At 48.5% G+C, this 15,577-nt stretch overlaps 4 protein-coding genes across 5 annotated transcripts in view; 1 reads left to right on the top strand and 3 right to left on the bottom strand.

Moving 5' to 3' along the window:
- Positions 1 to 15,577, bottom strand: part of TMEM179B (transmembrane protein 179B) — an 84,096-nt gene that overhangs the window by 33,545 nt on the left and 34,974 nt on the right. The window lies entirely within an intron of this gene.
- The window catches only part of TAF6L (TATA-box binding protein associated factor 6 like), a 177,370-nt gene that overhangs the window by 30,739 nt on the left and 131,054 nt on the right, over positions 1 to 15,577 (bottom strand). The window lies entirely within an intron of this gene.
- The window catches only part of POLR2G (RNA polymerase II subunit G), a 188,755-nt gene that overhangs the window by 7,901 nt on the left and 165,277 nt on the right, over positions 1 to 15,577 (bottom strand). The window lies entirely within an intron of this gene.
- Positions 1,568 to 7,959, top strand: ZBTB3 (zinc finger and BTB domain containing 3). Of its 2 annotated transcripts, none has more exons than XM_050756926.1 (2): positions 1,568 to 1,789; positions 5,698 to 7,959. In XM_050756926.1, exon 2 carries the CDS (start codon positions 5,749 to 5,751, stop codon positions 7,315 to 7,317), a length of 1,569 nt encoding a protein of 522 aa, XP_050612883.1. In that variant the 5' UTR covers positions 1,568 to 1,789; positions 5,698 to 5,748; the 3' UTR covers positions 7,318 to 7,959. The 2 variants fall into 2 exon arrangements, with proteins under 2 accessions (XP_050612883.1, XP_050612882.1); XM_050756925.1 differs by lacking the exon at positions 1,568 to 1,789 and adding an exon at positions 5,226 to 5,450.

The following is a 15,577-nucleotide window of genomic DNA, read 5'->3' on the forward strand; positions in this document are numbered from 1 at the left end:
GACACAGAGACCTTTGTTCACATGTTTTCCTGCTGACCCTCTCCTGACTATTACCCTATTGTTCTGCCACATCCCCCTCTCCGAGATGGTAGAGATAATGACCCATAAATACTGAAGGGACTCAGAGACCAGTGCCAGTGCGGTTCCTCCGTATGCTGAGTGCCGCTGGACCCACTTTTCTTTCTCTCTACTTTGTCTCTCTTATTTATTTTCTCAAGTCTCTGGTTCCACCTGACACCCACAGGTGTGGAGGGGCTGGCCACCCCTTCGCCTATATAAATGAAATATTAACTTTCTTACTTCACAACACTGACTCCATTCCTCTGGAGCTGGACCTTGTAAATGAGACCGAAAGAGATTAAGGGGAGGTATTTGGGTATGAATAGCAGACCTGCTCCAAAGCTTGTGTTCCTTTTTTTTTTCTTTTTTCTTTCTTTCTTTCTTTCTTTTTTTTTTTTTTTTTTTTTTTTTTTTTTTTTTTTTTGAGTCAGAGTCTCACTGTCGCCCAGGCTGGAGTGCAGTGGCGTGATCTCGGCTTGCTGCAACCTCTGCCTCCCAGGTTCAAGTGATTCTCCTGCCTCAGCCTCCCAAGTAGCTGGGATTACAGGTACCCACCACCATGGCCAGCTAATTTTTTTTTTTCTTTTTTTTTTTTTTTTTAGTAGAGACGGGGTTTCACCATGTTGGCCAGGCTGGTCTCAAACTTCTGACCTTAGGTAATCCACCCACCTCAGCCTCCCAAAATGCTGGGATTACAGGCCTGAGCCACTGCGCCCAGCACCACCCCCTTTTTTTTCTTGAGAAAGGGTCTCATTCTGTCACCCAGGCTGCCAGGCTGGAGTGCTCATTGCATTCCCCAGCTACAGGTGTGGGTCACCATGTGCGGGTAATTTTTTTAGTTTTTGCAGAGATATGGGTCTTACTCTGTTGACCAGGCTGGTCTTGAACTTCTGGCCTCAAGTAATCCTCTTGCTTTGGTTTCCCAAAGTGTTGGGATTACAGGTGTGAGCCCTCGCACCTGGGAAAGTTGCATTCTTCACTACTGTACACTCTACTGCCTGAGACTGAAACTTTGGATAAAAAAGACACCAAAGCAATGAAAAGGACTGTTGTGTCTGCTCCTCAAAGTGGGTACATGTAGAGCCTGAAAACTCAGAACAGCAATTCTGAAATTGTGGTCCTAGAAAGAACCTTTCAGGGACTGGTGAAGTACTCTTCTAGTTACGTGTCTGTGTGAGACCAAATTTTCTTCATGTGTTTCAATCAATACAATATATCCTAATAGCTAACAGAAGCAGATGTGAAAGTCGAGCTGTCTCCTACTGAAACAGTGTGATATTGTGAAATATACATTTCTTTGACCCCATTTTCTGGCATACAACTCCTAAATCTCTAAAGCGATTTTTTTGGTATGCTAATGATTAACTGATGGCTGCCAGGCCCTAGGTAGCTTCCGGGTGGGGGGTTGGTCACTAGAAACAGCTGGGCATGATTGGAAGGTTGGGGCTTTCAGCCCACCCCCAACTTCTGGGGAGTGGAGCGGGTGCTGAACTGTTTAGTTGATCACCAGTGGCTAATGGTTTCAGCAGTCATGCTTACATAATGAAGCATCCACAAAAATCCAAAAGGACTGGGTTCAGAGCTTCCACGTAGCTGAACACCTGGAGGTTCCTGGAAGGTGGCACACCGGAAGAGGGCTCGGAAGCTCCACATTCCTTCCCCCATACCTCACCCTAGCCACCTCTTCATCTGCATCCTTTGAAATAGCCTCTATAATAAGCCAGTAAACGTAAGTAAGTGTTTCCCTGATTTCTGTGAGCCACCCTAGTAAGTTAACCAAGCCCAAGTAGAGTTGTGGGGGCCTAGATTTACAGTTGGTCAATCAGAGGCACAGGTAAAACAGCCTGGGGCTTTTGACTGGCATCAGAAGTCAGGGGCCATGTCTGGTAAACAGTCATTTGATTTTAAAAAAACAAACAGGAAGGGAGGGAGGGAGGCAGGGGGAAAGAGAGAGACAAGAGAGAGAAAGAAGAAAAAAAGGGGAAAAGAGAGAGAGAAAGAAAGAGACAAAGGAAAATAAAAGGAAAGGAAGGAAAAGAAAAGAAATAAAACAAAAGGAACGAAAAGAAACTAGTACTGGGGGGCGGGTGGGGAGGGCGGTCTTGGGAGCTGCGCCCTAAACCTTTGAGATCTGAGGTTATCTCCAGGTAGACAGTGTTGGCATTTAACAAGAGGGACACCCAACTGGAATTGCTTGCTTGCTTGTGGACGGGGGAAAAAAACCAACACATTTGGTCACACAGAAGCCTTCTTTGTTGATTGTTGTGGTGGTGTGAGAGGAGAGAAAAACAGTGTCTCCCCCAACCCCCCTGTAAAACAATGCCATTATTCTTGCGTCATTTATTTATTTTGGTAAATGGTTATTTTCCATCTCTTATTTAAAATATATATGCTGGGCGTGGTGGCTGACGCCTGTAATCCCAACACTTTCGGAGGCCGAGATGGGCGGATCACCTGAGGTTGGGAGTTCCAGACCAGCCTGACCAACATGGAGAAACCTTGTCTCTACTAGAAATACAAAATTAGCCGGGTGCGGTGGCGCACGCCTGTAATCCCAGCACTTTGGGAGGCAGAGGTGGGCCGATCACGAGGTGAGGAGATCGAGACCATCCTGGCTAACACGGTGAAACCCCGTATCTACTAAAAATACAAAAAAAAATTAGCCAGGCGTGCTGTCCGGCGCCTGTAGTCCCAGCTACTCAGGAGGCTAACGCAGGAGAAGCGTGAACCCGGAAGGCGGAGCTTGCATTGAGCCAAGATCACCCACTGCACTCCAGCCTAGGCAACCGAGCAGACACTGTCTCAAAACAAAACAAACAAAAAATATACATATATATGAGACCAGGCGACGTGGCTCATGCCTGTAATCACAACACTTTGAGAGGCTGAGGTGGGTGGATCACCTGAGGGATCAGAATTGCAGTGAGACAAGATCACCCCACTGCACTCCAGCCTGGGCGACAGAGCAAGACACAAAAGAAGAAAAATAAATGAAACTTAAATTAAAAATTAAAAAGGTTAGACTTGGTGGTTGACACCTGTAATCTCAGCATTTTGGGAGGCCAAGCTGGGGGGAATCACTTGAGCCCAGGAGGTTGAGACCAGCCTGGGCAACATAGAGAGTCCCGCGTCTCTATTTACAACATATATATATATATGTATGTGTGTCTATATATATATGTGTGTATATATGTGTGTGTGTGTGTGTGTATATATATATATATATTTTTTTTTTTTTTTTGAGACGGATTCTCCTGCCTCAGCCTCCCAAGTAGCTGGGATTATAGGCGCCCACCGCCACACCCAGCTAATTTTTGTATTTTTATTATTATTATTTATTTATTCTTTTTGAGATGGAATTTCGCTCATTGCCCAGGCTGGAGTGCAACAGCGATCTTGGCTCACTACAACCTCCGCCCCCCAAGTTCAAGCGATTCTCCTGCCTCAGCCTCCCAAGTAGCTGAGATTACAGACATGCGCCACTACACCCTGCTAATTTTTGTACTTTTAATAGAGACGGGGTTTCTCCATGTTGGTCAGGCTGGTCTCGAACTCCCGACCTCAGGTGATCTTCCCGCCTTGCACTCCTAAAGTGCTGGGATTACCAGCGTAAGCCACTGTGCCCGGCCCATTTCTTAGTTTTAATTCCTTTACAGCAAATATTGTATGGCTTGTAAGAATGAACACAGTGTCGGCCGGGCGCGGTGGCTCAAGCCTGTAATCCCAGCACTTTGGGAGGCCGAGACGGGCGGATCACGAGGTCAGGAGATCGAGACCATCCTGGCTAACACGGTGAAACCCCGTCTCTACTAAAAATACAAGAAAATTAGCCGGGCGAGGTGGCGGGCGCCTGTAGTCCCAGCAACTCGGGAAGCTGAGGCAGGAGAATGGCGTGAACCCGGGGGCGGGGGGGGGGGGCGGCGGAGCTTGCAGTGAGCCGAGATCCGGCCACTGCACTCCAGCCTGGGGCACAGAGCAAGACTCTGTCTCAAAAAAAAAAAAAAAAAGAATGAACACAGTGTCTTGAAGAGGCATGATCTCAAGCTAAGGCCAACATACCCTGCATGTATCTAGCACAAGTTTGTTGCATAGAAACTCTCCCTAATTCTGGTTAGGTCTGATTGGAGGCCCTGACGGCAGAATAAGGTAGAGATGCTTAGAGTGGTGGGTGAATAAGTGAGGATTAGGGCACCGAGTTTACTCCTCTAGTAACACTGCCTGGGTCAGACAGGGCAGTTATCACTGACTCCCAACTTACAGCCTTTTCCTCTAGCTGTGTAGGGACTCTCAAATATTCCTTCAGAAGTAGACGCGGTTTTTGCTTCTTCTCTCCTGTCCTGGGACATTTTATGGCCCTGACCCCATTCTCACCCCTTCCTACCAGCACCTGCCCAGCACGCTCTGGAAACAAAGAACACTCTATCCTCTCAACTATAAATTGACCGTAAGATGAGCCGGGAGCCCCGCAACCTTAGCTTGGAGGAGTGGAGCAGTAGGTCATCTTGGATTTTTTTTTTTTTTTTTTTTTTTAGATGGAGTTTTGCTCTGTCTCCCAGGCTGGAGTGCAGTGGCGCTATCTTGGCTCACTGCAACCTCTGCCTCCTGGGTTCAAGAGATTCTCCTGCCTCAGCCTCCCAAGTAGCTGGGATTTCAGGTATGCGCCACCATGCCCAGCTGATTTTTGTATTTTTAGTAGAGATGGGGTTTCACTATGTTGGCCAGGCTGCTCTTGAACTCCTGACCTCAAGTGATCTGCCCGTCTCGGCCTCCCAGAGTCCTGGGATTACAGGCGTGAAGCACTGCGCCTGGCCTAGTTGGTTCTCTTATTCTCTGTCAGCCTGTAGCGGGAGTGGCATGCTGTCAGCTCAGGTCCGACACTGCAGGGTTCCCAAACTCTGGCCTTCCCAGGAGAGCGCCGCATTCAGCGACTCGGTGCCGGGCACCGCCTGCCTGCGGGATTAGGTAGAAGAAGCTCAGCCAATCCTGAGAGCTCGGAAGCAAGGAAGGCGGGACAAGGAGGAAAAGTTGAGGACAGAAGCGCCACCCAATCCAACGCCTGACTGTAAAAGCGATGGCGGCGAGCACCCAATTGCAGATGGCCGTTAGAGGGAGGCTGGTTAGTGGAAAGCGGACCAATCCGTGACAGGGGAGGGCAATTTTAAGCCAATTAAAACTGAGAAGGTGGGAAGGGGCGGAGCTCGCCCTGTGGCTGCTCGGTGGTGGGTGAGGGATCAGCTTTCTCTGCTAGTTCCCACCCTGGGAGTCCTTAGCCCCTGGAATGCGAGAGGGAGATGCTTAGGGAATTTCCGAAGTGGGGCGTCGAAGCATCGCCTGGCAAGGCCTGGGAGCGAAAAAGATCCCTACTTCGTGGAGCCGTTGGAAGCTACCGGGTGGGCATCAAGGAAGCGGAGGGTGGCTAAGGGGCGGGACTTCCGGGGGCAGGGCTTATTGGCGGGGGTGGGGCCTGTTCTAAGGTTAGGCCGAGGTGGGCGGAGCTTATGGGAGAGCTTTGGGTGTGACCTAGGAGAAAGGAGGGCAGTAACTTAAGCGATTGTTTTGGGGTGGGAAGTGATAGTTAAGGGCTGATAAGGTTGCTGGGGAGGTTACCTGTCTTAACCCACTGTCCTTTTTTCTCAGGGAGCCACTGGTGGGGACCTTTTTTGGGCCCCCTTTCCTTCGTGGGGTACTATGGAGTTCCCAGAACACAGTCAGCAGCTGCTGCAGAGCCTCCGGGAGCAGCGGTCCCAGGGTTTCCTTTGTGACTGCACCGTGATGGTGGGTAGTACCCAGTTCTTGGCCCATCGGGCTGTGCTGGCCTCCTGCAGCCCATTCTTCCAGCTTTTCTACAAGGAGCGGGAATTGGACAAGAGGGATCTGGTGTGTATTCACAATGAAATTGTCACGGCCCCAGCCTTTGGGCTTCTTCTGGACTTTATGTATGCTGGCCAGCTGGCCCTGAGAGGGGATACCCCTGTGGAGGATGTGCTGGCAGCTGCCAGCTACTTGCACATGAATGACATCGTCAAGGTGTGTAAGCGGCGGCTTCAAGCCCGGGCCCTGGCAGAGGCAGACAGTACCAAGAAGGAGGAAGAAACCAACTCACAGCCTCCTAGTTTGGAGTTTTTGTCCAGTACTGCCCGTGGCCCCCAGCCTTCGTTGTCATCTGCTGAGACATCAGGCCACTGGGGCAAAGGGGAATGGAAAGGCTCTGCTGCTCCCTCACCTACTGTCCGTCCCCCAGATGAGCCACCAATGTCCAATGGGGCTGACACTACACAGCCTGGCATGGAGGTTGACGCACCACATCTGCGGGCACCTCCTCCACCGGTGGCTGATGTCTCTCTTGCCAGCCCTAGTAGCTCCACTGAGACCATTCCTGCAAACTACTACTCTTCTGGCATCCCAGCAGTTTCATTGGAGCCACTGCCAACTCTTGATGTGGGTCCTGAGAGTCTGAGGGTGGTGGAACCAAGGGATCCTGGAGGACCACTGCAAGGCTTCTATACCGCAGCCTCAGCCCCCAGCTCAGCCCCAGCCCCTGTCTCAGCCCCAGTTCCATCCCAGGCTCCAGCCCCAGCTGAAGCTGAACTGGTCCAGGTGAAAGTTGAAGCTATTGTGATCTCTGATGAAGAGACCGATGTGTCAGATGAACAGCCTCAGGATCCTGAGAGAGTGTTCCCACCTGGAGGAGCAGTGTATGGGGGACAGCCCTCCCAGCCAGAGGCTTTTGAAGACTCAGGGGCAGCAGGACTGGAGGAGGTGGGGCCAAGTGACCACTTCCTGCCTTCAGACCCTCATCTACCCTACCATCTGCTGCCAGGTGCAGGGCAGTATCATCGAGGACTGGTGACCTCACCCCTGCCTGCGCCCGCATCCGTGCATGAGCCACTTTACCTGCCTTCTGAGTACGAAGCAGGTCCAGGAAGCTTTGGGGTTTTTACTGAGGATGTTCCCACCTGCAAGACATGTGGGAAGACCTTCTCATGCTCTTACACACTACGGCGACATGCCACGGTGCACACACGTGAGCGACCCTACGAGTGCCGCTACTGCCTGCGGAGCTACACACAGTCAGGGGACCTCTACCGCCACATCCGCAAGGCTCACAACGAGGACCTGGCCAAACGCAGCAAACCGGATCCAGAAGTGGGACCCCTTCTAGGGGTGCAACCTCTCCCTGGCTCTCCAACAGCAGACAGACAGAGCAGCAGTGGTGGAGGGCCACCCAAAGATTTTGTACTTGGCCCCAAAAACTAACATCTAAGGAGCATGAGCTGACGCTAGGCTGCTCTTACCATCCTTAGATGGCAGCTCAGAAGGTTGGTGGCATCTCATCACCCCTGCTCGGTGACAAGAATAAAGGTTCTGCCCAGGCTGAAAGTTCCTACCCTTTTCTGTTTTTTTTTTTTTTTTTTTTTAGTTTTTAGTTTTTTGAGACGGAGTCTCACTCTGTCACCCAGGTTGGAGTGCAGTGGCGTGATCTCGGCTCACTGCAAGTTCAGCCTTCTGGGTTCACGCTGTTCTCCTGCCTCAGCCTCCCAAGTAGCTGGGACTACAGGTGGCCATCACCATGCCCGGCTAATTTTTTTTATTTTTAGTAGAGACGGGGGTTTCACCGTGTTAGCCAGGATGGTCTCGATCTCCTGACCTCGTGATCCGCCCGTCTCGGCCTCCCAAAGTGCTGGGATTACAGGCATGAGCCACCGCACCCGGCTGCTTTTTTTTTTTTTGAGACAGTCTTGCTCTGTCGCTCAGGCTGGAGTGCAGTGGCAATTTCAGCTCACTGCAACCTCTGCCTCCTGGGTTCAAGCGATTCTCCTAACTCAGCCTCTTGAGTAGCTGGGATTACAGGAACGCACCACCATGCCCAGCTAATTCTTGCGTTTTTAGTAGAGACGGGGTTTCACCATGTTGGCCAGGCTGGTCTCGAACTCCTGACCCCAGGTGATCGCTCACCTCGACCTTCCAAAGTGCCGGGATTACAGGCATGAGCCACTGTGCCCGGCCTCCTACCCTTTTCTTTGCCCAGCCAGATAAGCAGGACTCTGTGGGGCAGAGATATGACAGCTCTCTCCAAGGGCACTGGGAATTTTCCTGAGGTATAATCGCTTCTCACTGTATGTTCTGGAACATAAAGCTAGGAATGAAAGTATTTCTTTGAACTGGTGTTGGCTGATTTCTTCTAAAAACCGGCATGCTTTCATACCTCTCCTTCAGTTCTTTTTGGAATGTCACATCTGTACTTGGGATAGGGGTAGAGGTCAGATTGCTCATGAGGAAAAAAAGTGGGACAAGCAGAGGGTGATATAGCCTTTACTTAAGAAAAGTATACAAATTAAGGAAGCTTATAAAATTATGATTTATTATTGCAGTTGAGCTCCTGTCTTCTGGGCTGTATCAGACATTTCGTATAAATACTCATTTAATCCTCAACGTCAGGACGTATAGGGTCCACCTCCTGTTTTGTTTGTTGTTGTTCATAAACAAACTTGAGACTTAGAAATCAAAGTTAACTTGTTCAGGGTCACAGAGGCTAATTAAGGGGAAGCCAGCATTTGAACCTGGCTTGCGACTGCAAACACCCTGCCTGCTATACTGGTTAAAAACATTGTTTCGTCCAGGTGCAGTGGCTCACGCCTGTAATACCAACACTTGCGAGGTGACCAGCCTGCCCAACATGGTGAAACCCCATCTCTACTAAAAACACAAAAAAATTGTCTGTGTACGATGGCTCGCTCCTGTAATTACAGCACTTTGGGAGGCTGATGCGGGCGGATCACTTGAGATCAGGAGTTCAAGACCAGACTGGCCAACATGGTGAAACCCTGTCTCTACTAAAACTACAACTATTAGCCAGGAGTGGTGGTGGGCACCTGTAATCCCAGTTACCTGGGAGGCTGAGGCAGGAGAATCATTTGAACCCGGGAAGTGGAGGTTGCAGTGAGCCGAGATTGCGCCACTGCACTTCAGCCTGGGCGACAAGACCGAAACTCCGTCTCAAAAATAAAAGAAAAGTTATCCAGGCTTGGTGGCAGGTGCCTGTAATCCCAGCTACTCAGGAGGCTGAGGTAGGAGAATTGCTTGAACCCAGGAGGCAGAGGTTGCAGTGAAACAAAAAAAAAAACATGTTTGAAGGGCTGTTGCGGTGGCTCATGCCTGTTCTCCCAGCACTTTGGGAGGCCGAAGTGAGGGATCCCTTGTGGCTAGGTGTTACAGATTAGCCTGGGCAACATAGTGAGGCCTCCCGTCACTATAAAATAATTAATAAATAGTTGAACATAGTTAACCAAGAACCATAAGTTGTTTTTTTGTCCTTTTGCATATTTGGCTTTGTTCCCTTGTTACCTCTGCTTTCCCCACCGAAAGACCTTTTGTTGATACAATGGGTACTGTATTGATGATTTGAAACTTGTGCCTGCAAGTTGTAGATATGAATTGAATTCTCCGAAGATGAGACACTGAAAGGCAGGCAACATCAAGGCCCGTGGTGGCTGACTAGTGGCGGGAGGTTGAGGGTCTGAGGTGCTGTCGCAATGATGGGTGCTTGCAAAACCTAAAGTAAGAAACTCAGGATGAGAGGATCTTACAGTTCATGGAGTCCAACTCCCTCACTTGAAAAGTGTGACGACAACAGTCTAGGGAGGTTTAGGTTACTCACCTAAGGTCACGCGGGTGGTTACTGACAGTGGAGATAGCAAAGAAATGGCAGTTTGGGGTGCCATCATTGGATGGGGGCAAAAAAGAGCTCTAGGAATATGTGAGGAGTCTGGCCCCACCTGTGCTGTATGAGGGTCTAGAGGTTTCCCTACAAGCCTTTCCTTGGTACATAAGGACGTGAGTGTAAATAAAGCAGGAAGGAAAACAGAAATAGGCCGGGCGCGGTGGCTTACGCCTGTACTCCCAGCATTTTGGGAGCCTGAGGCAGGCGGATCAACGAGGTCAGGAGTTCGAGACCAACCTGGTCAACATAGTGAAACGCCATCTTTACAAAAAATTAGCTGGGCGTGGTGGTGGGCGCCTGTAATCTCAGCTACTCGGGAGGCTGAGGCAGGAGAATTGCTTGAACCCGGGAGGCAGAGGTTGCAGTGAGCCGAGATCGCACCATTGCACTCTTAACCCCAGGCGACACTGCGAGACTCCATCTCAAAAAAAAAGGAAAAGGGGGAAAATAACAAGTAAATATTCTGAATTTTCTTTCTGTCTTTTTGAGTCGGTGTCATATTCAGCACTGTGAACCCTTACCAGCAAGTGACTGTTTTTGAGTTACAGGAAGGAGAGAAAGGTGAGCAGTGATGTGGCTAAAGAAAGCTCCTTAACTAGGACATACGGGAAGCAAAAGATGGTTAACATTTTTCTGCTCAGTGAATTCTACGTTCTTTCACATTCTTTGTGTTGAAATAACCTTCTAGCTTATCTTTCAAATGGCTTCTAATTTTATTTATGCAAGTACCTTACTGCTTTTTTTTTTTTTTTTTTTTTTTTTTTTTTTTTTTTTGAGACGGAGTCTCGCTCTGTCACCCAGGCTGGAGTGCAGTGGCCGGATTTCAGCTCACTGCAAGCTCCGCCTCCCGGGTTCACGCCATTCTCCTGCCTCAGCCTCCGGAGTAGCTGGGACTACAGGCGCCTGCCACCTCGCCCGGCTAGTTTTTTGTATTTTTTACTAGAGACGGGGTTTCACCATGTTAGCCAGGATGGTCTCGATCTCCTGACCTTGTGATCCGCCCGTCTCGGCCTCCCAAAGTGCTGGGATTACAGGCTTGAGCCACCGCGCCCGGCCACCTTACTGCTTTAATTCCTTGATGAAACAAGGCAAGATATAAATAAATACAATAAAAGCTATTCTAGCTGGGTGGAACACCTTTTCAAGTCTTCCCTAGAGTAAATATCAAATCAAAATGCCTTTATGAATCAGTTACCCTTAAAAGGGTGGATTTTACGGTCTGTATATCTCGATTTCAACAGAAACACAAAGCAGGAAAAAAAAAAAACTGGTTGTCTCAGAACATCATTTCTTAAAATCAAGGCATAATAAAGGGTCTATATGTGTAGACAGTTGTGGTCACATGCACTACTTAGCTAAAGAGGCTCTGATCCTGGTGAGATTCTCCTGAGGCGCAAGCATTTGCTTTCAATATCCAGCATAAAGTGCATGCTTTCTTGCAGGTGGCAGTCAGGTATTTGCAATATTTTTATTTATTTATTTATTTTTGAGACAAGGTCTCCCTGTTGCCGAGGCTGGAGTGCAGTGGTACTATCACGACTTCTTTGGCCTCCCAAAGTGCTGGGATTCAGGCATGAGCCATCATGCCCAGCCTGCAAGATTTGTAAAGCAGCAGCTATCACAGTTACAGCCACTGTGGTCTCATTATTGTTATTATTTTTTGACGGAGTTTCAGTCTTGTTGCCCAGGCTGGAGTACAATGGCACGATCTTGGCTCAGCGCAATCTCAGCTCACTGCAACCTCCACCTCTTGGGTTCAAGCGATTCTCCTACCTCAGCCTCCCTAATAGCTGGAATTACAGGCTGTGCCACCACGCCCCGCTAATTTTTTTTGTATTTTTAGTAGAGACAGGCTTTCTCCATGTTGGTCAGGCTGGTCTCGAACTCCCGACCTCAGGTGATCAGCCCCGCCTCGGCCTCCCAAAGTGCTGGGATTACAAGGGTGAGCCACCAGGCCCGGCCTCATTTATTATTATTATTATTATTATTTTTTTTTTATTTGAGACAGTCTCGCTCTGTCACCCAGACTGGAGTGCAGTGGCCGGATCTCAACTCACTGCAAGCTCCGCCTCCCGGGTTCACACCATTCTCCTGCCTCAGCTTCCCAAGTAGCTGGGACTACAGGCGCCCTCCACCACGCCCAGCTAGTTTTTTGTATTTTTTTAGTAGAGACGGGGTTTCACCGTGTTAGCCAGGATGGTCTCGATCTCCTGACCTCGTGATCCGCCCGTCTCGGCCTTCCAAAGTGCTGGGATTACAGGCTTGAGCCACTGCACCCGGCCTGTTATTATTTTTTTTAGTTGAAGTTTTTTTTTAGACAGAGTCTCCCTCTGTCATCCAAGCTGGATTGCAGTGGGGGCTGGGATTACAGGCATAAGCCACCGTGCCCAGCCTGTGGCCTTAGTTTATCTGCTGAATGCTAGGAACAGTTTATGCCAATTTGTAGAGATGTGATCAATGAATTCTTTTTCATTTCCACCAGTCTTAATGCTCCCATTCATGGATTTAAGGAACCATAGGCTCCTGGGGATCAGCTCATCTAATTTCTAGTCTAACACTGAATCCTCCTTTTGGCAGTTGTTTATCAAACCTCCGCTTGAGGCCAGGAATGGTACCTCACACCTGTAATTCCAGCACTCTGGGAGGCCAAGGCCGGCAGATTACTGGGAGGTCAGGAATTCAAGACTAGCCTGGCGAAGATGGTGAAACCCTGTCTCTACTAAAAATACAAAAATTAGCCAGGCGTGGTGGCGTACACACACCTGCGGTCCCATCTACTTGCTTGGGGGCTGAGGCAGGAGAATTGCTTGAACCCGGGAGGCAGAGGTTGTAGCGAGCCAAGATTGCGCCACTGCATTCCAGCCTGGGGAACATAGCGAGACTCCATCTCAAAAAAAACAAAAAAATACACACACAAAAAAAAACAGGCCAGGCACGGTGGCTCTCACCTGTAATCCCAGCACTTTGAGAGGCCAAGGCAGGTGGATCACAAGGTCAGGAGTTCAAGACTAGCCTGGCCAAGATGGTGAAACCTCATCTCTACTAAAAATAAAAAAATTAGACGGACATGGTGGTGGGTGCCTGTAGTCCCAGCTACTTGGGAGGCTGACACAGGAGAATCTCTTGAATCCAGGAGGCAGAGGTTACAGTGAGCTGAGATTGCACCACTGCACTCTAGCCTGGCAACAGAACGAGACTCCGTCTCAAAAAAAAAAAAAAAAAAAACAGCCTGGGCTTCGTGGCTCACGCCTATAATCCCAGCACTTTGGGAGACCGAGGTGGGTAGATCACCTGAGGTCAGGAGTTTGAAACCAGCCTGACCAACATGGTGAAACCCCGTATCTACTAAAAATACAAAAAAATTTAGCCAGGCATAGTGGTGTATGCCTGTAATCCCACTACTTGGAAGGCTGAGGCAGGAGAATTTCTTGAACCTGGGATGTGGAGGTTGCAGTGAGCCGAGATCATGCTATTGCACTCCGGCCTGGGCGACAGAGCCAGATTGTGTTAAAAATTAAAAAAAAAAAAAAAAAAATATATATATATATATATATATATATGCACACACACACATATATATGTAAATACATACATATATATACGTATTTCCACACATATCCATATATATTAGTACAGGCAGTGGTTCTGGCAACATTGTGAAGGTGGTGGGTATGAGTTTGGGAAACACCGTCCCTCATGTGCCAAGGTGTATAATCCTTCACATTCACCATGAATGTTTTTTCTTCATTCAAAATCTTCAACTCCTGTGTGGAAACAAGGATTGATAAAGTAAGCAGCCTCTCCTTCCATAAACTTCTGAATACAGAGATTGAGGCACTCGCTGGCTGGTTCCCTCAGGACCTTGAGGTTGTCCTTAAGACCTGCATCAGACTGCCTTTGTCATTCCCTGTTCATGAAGATTTTCATTAGGAGCTGGGCTTCTCAATAAAAACACAAATGTAAGCCTGACCCTGTGCTATCTCTTAGCAGCGCTAATAAAAGGATTAGTGCAACAAGTTTCTAAAATGCATTTTAAATATCAGTTTTATTTTTCCTCATTGATGCAGAAGATAGCTTACTATAACACTGTCTTTGAAATAAAAAGGAAACGAGAACACAAAACCATTGTAAAGCAAATAAAACATGCAATCCTGACGATGTTTTGTCAATAAACCCAGGCCTAGCAATTTAAGCAGCTGGGAAGAGGGATAAGATATTTTACTTGTTTGTTCTGTCCTTGGGCTTTACTGATTGATTGACTGAGACAGAGTTTCGCTCTGGTTGACCAGGCTGGAGTGTAATGGCATGACCTCGGCTCATTGCAACCTCCACCTCCTGGGCTCAAATGATTCTCCTGCCTCAGCCTCCTGAGTAGCTGGGGTTACAGGCATGTGCCACTACACCTGGCTAATACTGTATTTTTCTTTAGTAGAGATGGGGGTTTCATCATGTCAGTCAGGCCAGTCTCAAACTCCTGACCTCAGGTGATCCACCCACCTCGGCCTCCCAAATTGCTGGGATTACAAGGGTGAGCCACCATTCCTCTCCTGTCCTTGAACTTTAGTAAGTTTTTCTTGTAAGCTGATGGTTGTATTATTTAAAGGTATAGGGAAGAACAAAGAGAAGTCTAGCCCATTGAGAAAGGGGGTGTTACTGATAAAGGACTAAAGTGAATTTTTTTTCCCTGAAATCTGTTTGCTCTGTGGTTATATGATGGTTAATCACATGCTTATTGCCACCACTTATAAAGGTAGAGGCCGTGCTATATAGTCTCATCTATGTGGTGCCCACATCATAGACATTATCCACCATGAAAAAACAGAAACAAAATCACAAAGGGGCTCCTGGTTGATGGAACCTCCTACTGAGCCAGGACTGCACCATACTGCAACCTGCCTCCAAGTCCAACACAGTTTCCAGAGAGTTCTATCAGGTGCTTAAAAGGCACTAAGCAAGAAAAGCCCTTACTCACTGTTTCTCTTTTTTTTTTTTTTTTTGTTTGAGATGGAGTTTTGCTCTTGTTGCCCAGACTAGAGTACAGTGGAATGTGATCTCTGCTTACTGGAACTTAACATTAAAAGAAAAAGAAAAGCCGGGCGCGGTGGCTCACGCCTATAATCCCAGCACTTTGGGAGGCCGAGGCGGGTGGATCACCTGAGGTCAGGAGTTCGCGACAAGCCTGGCCAACATGGCGAAACCCCATCTCTACTAAAAATACAAAAATTTAGCTGAGCATGGTGGCGGCCGCTTGTCATCCATCCCAGCTACTTGGGCAGCTGAGGCAGGAGAATCGCTTGAACCCGGGAGGCAGGGGTTGCAGTGAGCCGAGATCGCGCCACTGCACTCCAGTCTGGGCAACAAGTGCGAAACTCCATCTCAAAAAAAAAACAATGAAAAGAAAAAAAAATTAGTTTAAACAAAATGGTTACTTTTGGCCGGGTATAGTGGCTCACACCTGTAATCCCAGCATTTTGGGAGCCCGAGGTGGGCAGATCACTTGAGGCCAGGAGTTCAAGACCAGCCTGGCCAACATGGCAAAACTATGTCTCTACTAAAAAGGAAATACAAAAAAATTAGCCAGGCATGGAGGCACATGCCTGTAATCCCAGCTGCTTGGGTGGCTCAGACACGAGAATCACTTGAACCTGGGAACAGGCAGAGGCTGCAGTGAGCCAAGATGGCACTGTACTCCAGCCTGGGTGACAGAGTGAGACTGTCTCAAAAAACAAAAAGTTACTTTAATACATTTGGGCTATTTATTGAGACATGTCACTCTGTCGCCCAGGCTGGAGTGCT

The sequence above is a fragment of the Macaca thibetana genome, chromosome 14 (genome assembly GCF_024542745.1).
Source record: "Macaca thibetana thibetana isolate TM-01 chromosome 14, ASM2454274v1, whole genome shotgun sequence".
NCBI classification, from domain to species: Eukaryota; Metazoa; Chordata; class Mammalia; order Primates; family Cercopithecidae; genus Macaca; species Macaca thibetana.